General features: G+C 47.2%; 1 protein-coding gene across 1 annotated transcript; it reads right to left on the bottom strand.

The window, feature by feature from the left end:
* Positions 1–701: 701 nt before the first annotated feature.
* On the bottom strand, positions 702–7,987 carry LOC118234032 (purine nucleoside phosphorylase-like). Its single transcript, XM_035430316.1, has 6 exons — positions 7,728–7,987; positions 5,266–5,435; positions 4,282–4,385; positions 3,973–4,148; positions 3,367–3,557; positions 702–2,526 (listed from the first exon to the last, which is right to left on the bottom strand). The coding sequence occupies exons 1-6, from the start codon at positions 7,748–7,750 to the stop codon at positions 2,309–2,311; spliced, it is 882 nt and encodes a 293-aa protein (XP_035286207.1). The 5' UTR covers positions 7,751–7,987; the 3' UTR covers positions 702–2,308.
* Positions 7,988–10,744: the final 2,757 nt, after the last annotated feature.

Below are 10,744 nucleotides of genomic sequence, written 5' to 3'. Positions count from 1 at the left end.
TCACCCTGTAAAAGGGATACTATCATGAGCTATCTGAGCGCAATTTTATGCAGCTGTGACCTGGTTACTTGCACGTGTACCGTTTCGGGTTTTACAGTCTCAGAATAAAATGTACCTACTTATCTCAAAATAGACCTCAATTTTCATTAAAAAAAAGTAAAAAAACGGTCATACTTATGCAGAAAACATTTAGTTTATTCTGTCAATGCTGTAACTACGAAAGAAAAAGGTTTTGCCAAAATATTGGAAAAGATCGAGTATGTGCACGACTGCACGTACACATTACAAATTAATTCAGTTGACTCAGAATTTAAAATGTGATTTCCACGTGAACTCGTACCATTTCCCCATCACGTTTTTTAAAGCTCCGTCCCCAGAACTGGCCATTCCCATGACGTCAGTCTGGCCACATCAGTCCCTATATGGAAATGTCCTGGCTGGTTCTTTCCACCTTGCTAGCAGGAAAGTTTTCCACTATTTTTTTTTTTTGTCCAGTTACAGAGTGAAACTGTACTGCGAGCTGCCCGCCTTTAAAATAAACAGTACTTAACCCTCCTCTCAAGAGCCAGACTGGAGCCACAGCAGTGTTGGAATCAAAAAGTCATCTGTCTGTGTGGTGGTTTGGCCGTCACAACCAAAAAGCGCACACACACACACACACACACGCACAAACACAACACACACGATTTCTTAACCACGTCCAGGTTTGGAAATTTTTATTGGGAGTTTTTTTTTTAAATTGCTTACAAGAACTGTGACAACATTAATTGCACAACTCCTCACTCTGGATGACAAACAGTCCACTCTCAGAAACCTGCTAATTAAGCCCCTTTTTCAAAGAGTCTGCTTCAAACACACACACACACACACACCCACCCTCACCGGAATGCGGAACATGGAACACGGAACGCATCTTCTCTCTGGTTTTCCTCGACATTCTGGCCATTGGATTTCAGCAGCGCAGTAGCAGTAGTATTTTTCAATGGTTGGCACAGGCTTAAATGTTTCTGTCTGAACCAACAGCGTTCCAGTCCCTGTCCCTGAGGTGGGTTGGGAGGACTTGTGTCCAAAAAACAAACCCAGGCTAAACTCATTCCGTGGCTCGCCCGTCCCACAACACAGGGCTGTGGATATATATTCAATACTTCACGTTTAAAAAAAACAACAAAAAAAAAAACACGTGCTCATAAATAACTAATATATTCTTATCTGTTAAATATATTTAAATTAAAAATGCAATGACGCTTGAGGCCCTGTGGTGCTGAGATCTCGCCAACCACAGTCCACTCATGCCTATGCCTCACTTTGCCTGCAGGGGGCACCACCCCTCCCTCTACAGGAGTACATTGCACCTATAGTACTCTAATGAAATGAACAAAAATAAATAGTGCCAAATATACCATTTTTAAGTTAATACATAACAACATTAAGACCCGAAAAAGAATTTTTTTTTTTTTTGCCATAAAAGCTACAGCCTTTGTACAATATTAGTTCAATTAAAGACATTTACACTGGATTAAGTTGAGCGCTGATATGTTGCTGATGTCAGGACTAGGTGATTGACGGCAGGAATGTCTACAGTAGGAATGTGATACAAGAATTCTTTGTTAAAAAAATAAAAAAAGATCTGACGGAGATGTGCATCTCACAACACAAGCTCAGCTCGTGCTACACCGGTCCGTGGTCCGTTCTGAGCACTCAAAAAAGGATGTGTTAATATCCAACACACTTTTTGTGTTATTACTTTTCTGTCACTTTCCACAAATTTCGTGTCAAAGTTACTGCTTTTATGTTACAAAATATACAATTTATGTGTTACAAAATGGATACTTAAAAAAAACCAAAAAAACAAACTGTTTGACACAAAATGGAGCCGTGTTTTAAAAAAAAAAAATGACATGTTGGGTGTTGTTTTTAACACATCTTGTTTTGAGAGTGAGGGGATGGGGTCAGTCAGATTTAGCAGTTGTACTGGTCTGAGGGCAGTAAGCGTTTTTTTTTTTTTTTTTAAATATATTGAGCAGAGTTACTGAAAAGTAGATGTACTGGTCTCGGGTAAGTTTGGTAAGTTTGTTTTTACTGATCGATGCAGTTCAGTCAAGTGCATATACTTTTCAGCAACAGTCAATATGTTTTTTAAAAATAAGCCTGACTTCACTCAGACCCGTACGAATGCTAAATCTGAATGACCAATCTGCCCACAGGTTACCCATAAAGTAGGTGCACTGGTCTTGGGTAAGTCTGTGGGGGACGTTTGTTGCTATCGATTGTTGGTCAGCCAGGTGCATTGTGGGCCACGGGAGTTCGGTCAAGCGTAGTTGGTGTTGTGCTCGATGCGGGTCACCATGGCGGAGACCAGCCTCTCCAGCTGCTTGGAGCGCTGCTCGCCCGTCTGCAGCACCTCCTCGTGATTGGCCTTCTCCTCGCTGTCGTAGTCCATCACCGCCTGATTGGTGATCAGGGACATGGCGAAGACGCGCATCCCACAATGCCGCGCCACGATCACCTCGTGCACCGTGCTCATTCCTGGAAAAGGAGGCAGGGGGAGGACTTACCACACCGTAATACAGGGACCAGGAATCACAACACTTTTGGCTACAGAACTTCACAGGACTGTACCAGTTGACAGTTGGACGGTGGTTTACCAGCACAAATCAAGGTTAAAGACCGCTGCCCTGGCTACTGAGAAAGCTCTAATTCTCTCAAGCCTACACTACACTCGTCTCCATAGGGGAACCCGTTTTCAGTTCTTTACGGAAATAACTAAAAAAATAACTTTCAGTTCTCTAGCTCTTAATCCTCCACGGCAGGTGTGAAAACTCCCAGATTGAACCATTTTGCCCAACAAAGAACCCTTTCCAACTAGATTGGGTTCTTCGATGGAGACACAGAGGGGCACGACGTAATGGCCCTGTAACGATGTAACCTCCGGACATTGTGGGGACATTGTAACAGGGTTTCTGATGTAACATCGGGAGCTTGTGGGGACATTGTAACAGGGTTTCTGATGTAACATCGGGACCTTGTGGGGACATTGTAACAGGGTTTCAGATGTAACATCGGGACCTTGTGGGGACATTGTAACAGGGTTTCTGATGTAACATCGGGACCTTGTGGGGACATTGTAACAGGGTTTCTGATGTAACATCGGGACCTTGTGGGGACATTGTAACAGGGTTTCTGATGTAACATCGGGACATTGTGGGGACATTGTAACAGGGTTTCTGATGTAACATCGGGACATTGTGGGGACATTGTAACAGGGTTTCTGATGTAACATCGGGACATTGTGGGGACATTGTAACAGGGTTTCTGATGTAACATCGGGACATTGTGGGGACATCGTAACAGGGTTTCTGATCTCACCAACAGCATCGGCCCCCAGTTTGTGGAGCATCCGGCACTCGGCGATGGTTTCGAAAGAGGGCCCGCCAAGAACGCAGTACACGCCCTCGCGCATGAAGTCGCTGTAGCCAAGCTCCGCCCCCACGTCCTGGGCCAGCTGCTGCAGTTCCCGGTCATACGCGTCGGACATGCAGGGGAATCGCACCCCGAACCTGCAGCAGAGAAACGCCGTCACACACACACACATCTGCACCCCGTTACGCCCCAAAACCAAGTTACGCCGCATTACACCCAACCTCCAACCGCTTTACGGGGGCGGCATAGCTTATTACATTACATTACAGCTCAGGAGGTAAGAGCGGTTGTCTGGCAGTCGGGGGGTTGCCAGTTCGATCCCCCACCCTGGGCGTGTCAAAGTGTCCCTGAGCAAGACACCTAACCCCTAATTGCTCCCAACAAGCTCACTGGTACCTTGCATGACAGCCTTTCCCCGTTGGTGTGTGAGTGTGTGTGTGAATGGGTGAATGAGAGGCATCAACTGTAAAGCTCTTTGGATAAAAGTGCTATATAAATTGCAGTCCTTTTACCATTTACCATTGCACACAGGCCACGCACATACACACATACCTTTCGTCATTGGGTCCAGCCAGGGGGTTGTTTCCTGCGAAGCCGGGCATGTTGATGTGGTCTTTGATAATCATGATGTCCCCGACCTTGTAGTCCTGGTTCAAGCCACCGGCTGCATTGGTCAAGATCACCGTCTCCACCCCGAGGAGCTTGAAGATCCGCATCGGTAACGTGATCTAAATGGAGAAGCGACAGGTAAGTGCGCCGCGTCTGCGTTCGTTCGTTCGTTCACACGCAGACACACAGGTGCGCGGAGGTGAAGTACAGGGTGTGCCGGTGCGGTACTGTAGAGCAGGTGTGTGCAGGTACCTTCTGGACAGGGTATCCTTCGTACAGGTGGAACCTTCCCTGCATGCAGATGCACGGTTTCCCCTTCAGAGTTCCGAACACCAATCGCCCCGCATGACCGTTCACTGGAACAGACACCGCAATCAGCGTGCATCAACCAATCGGCACACGCCAGCCACACACATAGCAACCAATCGGCACACGCCAGCCACACGCATAGCAACCAATCGGCACACGCCAGCCACACGCATAGCAACCAATCGGCACACGCCAGCCACACACAGTAAGCAACCAATCGGCACACGCCAGCCACACGCATAGCAACCAATCGGCACACGCCAGCCACACACATAGCAACCAATCGGCACACGCCAGCCACACACATAGCAACCAATCGGCACACGCCAGCCACGCGCATAGCAACCAATCGGCACACGCCAGCCACACGCATAGCAACCAATCGGCACACGCCAGCCACACGCATAGCAACCAATCGGCACACGCCAGCCATGCGCATAGCAACCAATCGGCACACGCCAGCCACACACAGCAAGCAACCAATCGGCACACGCCAGCCACACACAGCAAGCAACCGGGCTGCGTACACGAAGTGCCAAGTGGGCTGTTACAGAGCCGACACAAACAGAGCGTCAAACTGGCCTTAACGAAGCTGACACACGTTGTAGCTTAGCCTACAGCATGAATGTATGATCCGAGGAAACTCTGCAGGGTTAGGGCATAAACTAAAATGGAGTTGGGGCTCCAGTACATTTATTTTGCGTGCTCAGAATCTAAAGTGCCTAAACTCATCTTCTCTGTTTGTTTATTTTTATTTTTTCCTGGGGCTCCTGCCCCTCCCTGTCAGTATATTTGATAATATATTGCAGTTCCATAAGGGTCTGCTCCACACAAAGGGACACAGAGCAACAGACTTGCAGAGAGACAGACAGGAAGACAGCAGGCCCATGGGGACAGACAGCAAGACGGACAGCCAGGCAGGCTTACCTGTGCTATGGGGAAAGTTGGGGATATCCTTGTAGTTAAAGACCACCTGGTCCTTCAGCGCTTCCGCCAGTCCGCCCAGGCCCGAGCCGCACACTATCCCCACCAGGGGGCGCAGTGACGTCTGAGCCAGGAGCCAATCAGCCGTGGCTCTGCAGTCCTCGTAGCTGTACCTGAGACACACACAGGATCATGAGACCGTCTGCACATATAGGAACACCCACCTGAGAGCCTGTACCTGCATATACAGGTGAGGGTACATAGTAATATATTAATAATAAACTATACTTTGTGTGTGTGTGTGTGTGTGTGTTGTTGTTGTTGCACACACACACACAACTGAAACCTTTCACAACACTGGATATGTCCCGTTATGCCAATAATGACCAGTGGAATTCTTTGAATCCTCGGCTGTGTGTGGAGCTCGACAGTTTGTCTGTTTCACTGTGAAATGTGCTATGTAACAGGCCCTAAATAAACAAGAGTATCACCCTAAACCCTCACCTGCACAAATACACACACACACACACACAATCTCTGACCAGGCTCCCTGACTTGGCTTTCACTCTGAATAGTAGATTCTGATCGGTGATTTAATGCAAGAGAATTCTCCAACTGTCTCGAGTTCATTACGGTCTAACAGGGTTTCAGGAGGGAATTCCATCTCAAGTCACTTGACTTTCTCCAACCAATAGACGGGTCAAAACAAGGCCATGACCATGACCTCCACCCCCCCCCCCCCAAACATACACACACACACAAAGAGAAGAGGAAGCCACAGAGAGATTCACTCGATGTGATCAATTATTAGCCTTATTGGTTTAGCACCACGAGCGTCTCATAAAATCTCAAACAGCGCTGCCATTCAGAAACTAGTCAGAAAAAAAACCGTCGTCTGAAATTCGTCCTCACTCAACCTCAAATTTTCACAAGGGTTTCAACCATTTTCGGCTTTGCAGATCACCAAAAAGCACGAATTCAGTGTCCGGAACGCATGAAATTCATCATGTGAATTTAAGAGTTTCAGACTCCCGGTGTCTGAAACTTTTATCACCTTCGTTACAGTGTGTGTGTGTGTGTGTGTGTTCAGCGAGCGCACACATACGTGGGTCAAAAAAAAAAAAGAAAAAAGAAAAAAACAGACTGTACCCTCGGAACATTCCGGAAAGCGTGCGTGCGTCGCGTCCTTCAGCTGGTCTATTCAGACTGTGCAAAGTGGACAGTGGATTTCCAAAGTGGAATGTGGTGGTAGCCTATGGCTTTATTTTAAACTACCCTCAAATACCAAGCATGTCGTCTCCCCAGATATTAAATATTTCGTTACGTTTTCCAAGAAACAATCCAGTATCGTTCAGAAGAGTCATGACGAACAACGCATTCAACTTGTCGCATTTACAAGAAAACTTGGTCTGACCGTCTAACTTAGTGACTGTTTTAACTTAGTGACTGAAATAGGCTACAGAAACCTGAAAATCTTATTGAAAATCTAGAGTTCCCGCCTATATTTTATTTATAAATGAACATATCCGCTTTATTTCCCTGCCTCCCGGGCACAGAAAATAGTCACACGCAACCGCACTTCGACACTCTCAAAAACGCCTCTATTGCGTAGGTATGCGCACTGTATAAGGAATCTACCACTTTAAAAAAGAAAAGAAAAGAAAAAGAATTCTCGGCTGTCCCAGTGGGCTCACACTGTTCCGTTTACACATAAATGTACTGAAAAACTGGCGAGCCTCGCGCCTTATGAGTCACGTCGGATTTTTCCACTACTCGTCGGCCAACACAAGTTCTGTCTTAACAGCTGCACGCGTGTGGACCATCACGTCCAACAGTTCATAGTAATTATAGTTCCCCATTTTAAACTAAGTATATTTACTTAACGTCGTTTGGAACTACCCTACAGCTAAACTACTACTACTACAACTAAAAGGAGGCTAGTTACGTAGCCTAGTAGCTACACAGTCAACAAGCACGAAATAGACAGATCGCAGCGGTCGTGCTAGAGCCATCGCACAACCAGATGTGAAGTTCACATGCATTCTACAACGTGACGCCGGGACACTGTAACACTTTTAGCCTACTAAAACGGGTTTGATCCCCGTAGCTTTGGGACAACAGAATTAACTCGAGGACTGTGTACGACAGCGGCACTTAAGGTCTCCAGAGCATCAGTCCACGCGTCCCCCGTCCCCTCCCCTCCCCCCACCATGCCTAAACGCACGTATTTCGACACAGACAGACACACACATTAGCGATTCCTCAGTGGTGATGTTTCGTAAAATTACCATTCCATCCATGAATATTTTCCATAACCCCCGAATCAAACGTAATTGAGACAGTTTCTGGTCTCCGGCTTCAAGATTATATCCAACGTGGCACCCAACGTACATCCAAATGCATTTATTGAACAAGCAAGTAGGCTACATTCATTTTAAAAACGTTAAGCTAATATTACAACTTACCCAGCGGCCGCCTTGGGAAACATGTTACGTACAGAACTGAAATCCTTCTTAAAATGTGAAATTATGCGTATGCCTTCTCAATCACAATAATCAACGGGCAACCAGATATGTTTTATTAAAAAATGTAATAAATACTTCAAGAACTCTTCACAAAATAAATAAAAGTACAAGAAATATAGCCTTTTCAGATATTAACACGTGCGAGTCTATACAACAGTTCCTTCACAACCGTTTCCTTTCGGTACCCTGTCCACGCGTTGTCGCCGGTAGCTTTATAGACACTTCTGTATCCATCCCGCCCTCTCGAGCTGGCATAAGGATGACGCAACGGACCTCCGATTGGCCGCTCAAACGGGCGTTGTTCGGAAATGATGCTCACACCTCCCTACTGAAGGCCAGAAGGCGTGTATTAAACACGCGCTTGTATTGATCCTATTCGAAAATTGTGGCAACACAAGACACGCGGCAGGTTGTTTTCTCCGCATAATTACGTACGGCTACGGATCCTGGGAATCTTTAGGAACAGCACGCGGTGAACTTCACCGTCCGGTCGTTTCACAACAAAATTCTACTCCGACCACACGCGGGCTCCCTGTGTTGTTTCGCGTGTCTATTTTGTTTTCACTCATGGTCACATCTCTCTCAGACTACTGAAGAAGCCCCTGTCCTCAGCAGTGTCTGCTAGTTTTTTTTTTCTGGATAGTTGTCATCTAGTTTTTTTATTTATTTAATTTTTTAAATCAAAATAAAGTTTAGGTTTTTGGGGGAAGACAGGTAGACATGTCACCCTCGGTATTTTCATATGAATCGATTGCTAGAACCAGGCGGTATGCTTGTGACACTTGATGTATGACTATGCAAGACTAGGTGGCCCAGCAGTGTGTCTCCCCCCAAAGTTGTAATGAAACCTACCTACTTAGCAAGGTGTGCAGGCAAAACAGGCACTCTAATAGGTCGACCATTCCAAAAATACAAACGTACGGGTACACCTGAGACATGAGTACGTGCAGAGATCAAATTACATACTCGGCTCTGATCCCGTATGAAACCCCAGGAACCTCAGGAAATTAGTGCATTTTTGAATCCACTGCCAGCAGCACGAGGAAACGGAAACAAAGGGTGGAGGGGTGCTGTACTCCGCAGTTTTTTTGGGATGCAGAGGAATAACACACTCTGTGGCTATGGGGACAACAGAGTGCTGTATTGAAGTGTAGCAGAACCCCCTACTGGGTAGTGTAGAGGTATAAGCACTCGCCTACCACCGCAGAGACCAGGGTTCAATCCCCAACAGCGATACTTCCGGGTTGGTTAGACAGTTCCTACGAACACGATTGGCAGTGTTCGCGGGTGCCAGATGCCAGACTAGGTGGCCCAGCAGTGTGTCTCCCCCCAAAGTTGTAATGAAACCTACCTACGTAGCAAGGTGTGCAGGCAAAACAGGCGATCTAATAGGTCGACCATTTCAAAAATACAAACGTACGGGTACACCTGAGACATGAGCAGAGATCAAATTACATACTCGGCTCTGAGCCCGTATGAAACCCCAGGAAGGAAGCAGGCCTGCTTCCTGTGATTTGGGAACCTGGTGCGTTTTTGTGTGCACAGGTGCGTGTATTTGTGTGTGGGAGTAGGAATGCATACCTGTGTGTGCATTGTATATGCGTGCCAGCAGCACGAGGAAACGGAAACGAAGGGTGGAGGGGTGCTTTACTCCGCAGTTTTTTTGGGATGCAGAGGAATAACACACTCTGTGGCTATGGGGACAACGGAGTGCACCTGGTAGCGCCCTTAGGAGGGAATGGAACCCACATAACCTTTGGGAACAGGGTTCTCTATCACGCGATGCGAATTGCGTTCAGGCTGCAGATATGGGACGGAGGCACGCAGGGTACATGTGATGAAAGCATGTGCTCTTTTCTCAAGTACAATTCTAGTATGTGTGTGTGTGTGTGTGTGCGCGCAGGTATGTGTGTTTTGTGTGTGCGTGCATGCATGTGCATGTGTGTGTGTGTGTGTGTGCACAGGTATGTGTGTTTTGTGTGTGCGTGCATGCGTGTGTATGTGTATGTGTGTGTGTGTGTGTGCACAGGTATGTGTGTTTTGTGTGTGCGTTTGTGCGTGCGTGCGTATGTGTATGTGTGCGCGCAGGTATGTGTGCGTTTGTGCGTGCGTTTGTGCGTGCATGCGTGCGTGTGTATGTGTATGTGTGTGTGTGTATTTATGTGCGCAGGTATGTGTGTGCATTTGTGTGTGCGTTTGTATGTGCACAGGTGTGCGTATTTGTATGTGAGTAGGAATGCATACCTGTGTGTGTATGTATATGTGTGCAGGTGTGTGTGTGTGTTTTTGCGCACATGTGTGTGTCTGTGTGTGTGTGTGCACAGGTGCGTGTATTTGTGTGTGGGAGTAGGAATGCATACCTGTGTGTGCATTGTATATGTGTGCATTGGTCTGTGGGAGTAGCTATGCGTATCTATATGTGTGTGCGCACACGTGTGTGTGTGTGTGTGTGTGTCTGATAACTTGGTGAAATGTTATATAAGGTTGTTGGTCTGTGTCACGGCAGTGTCCATTGGCCTTGGCTGTGTTTGCTCACACTGACCAGTCGAACTGTTTTGCAAGTGGAGCGTGTTGTCCTCGTCCGTCTGTTTCACTGTCCCTCCTCCTCCTCTTCCTCCTCCTCTCTCTGCGTACTGTCCTGAGTGTCCCGGGCTGGCTGTTCCTGAGCTCTGCGCCCCATTCGCTCACAAGGGTTCCTTAAAGCGGGGGTGGGTGGGGGGGTGGGGGATGGGTGCCATCGTGATCACAAAAGGAACCTGTACTTTACAAAGAAATCACTTTTGCTGTCTCAGGGCAGGGGGGCATACGCTTCAGGATATGTTGGTGTCTACCTGTGCAGGTGCCTGCGTACACCTCTTACGCCTGTGCAGGTGCCTGTGTACACCTCTTACGCCTGTGCAGGTGCCTACGTACACCTCTTACGCCTGTGTAGGTGTCTGCGTACACCTCTTACGCCT

The sequence above is a fragment of the Anguilla anguilla genome, chromosome 8 (genome assembly GCF_013347855.1).
Source record: "Anguilla anguilla isolate fAngAng1 chromosome 8, fAngAng1.pri, whole genome shotgun sequence".
Taxonomy (NCBI): domain Eukaryota; kingdom Metazoa; phylum Chordata; class Actinopteri; order Anguilliformes; family Anguillidae; genus Anguilla; species Anguilla anguilla.
The sequence above is the reverse complement of the archived record's forward strand: the minus strand, read 5'-3'. Positions and strand labels throughout refer to the sequence as shown.

What these genes read in the sequence shown, in the direction of transcription:
- LOC118234032 (XM_035430316.1), bottom strand. Translation starts at nt 7,750, where the DNA reads ATGTTTCCCAAGGCGGCCGCTGG. An exon ending in AAGGATACCCTGTCCAGAAG is followed by an intron (nt 4,149 to 4,281) that starts GTACCTGCACAC and finishes TTCTCCATTTAG; the next exon opens with ATCACGTTACCGATGCGGAT. An exon ending in ACTGGGGGCCGATGCTGTTG is followed by an intron (nt 2,527 to 3,366) that starts GTGAGATCAGAA and finishes CTCCTTTTCCAG; the next exon opens with GAATGAGCACGGTGCACGAG.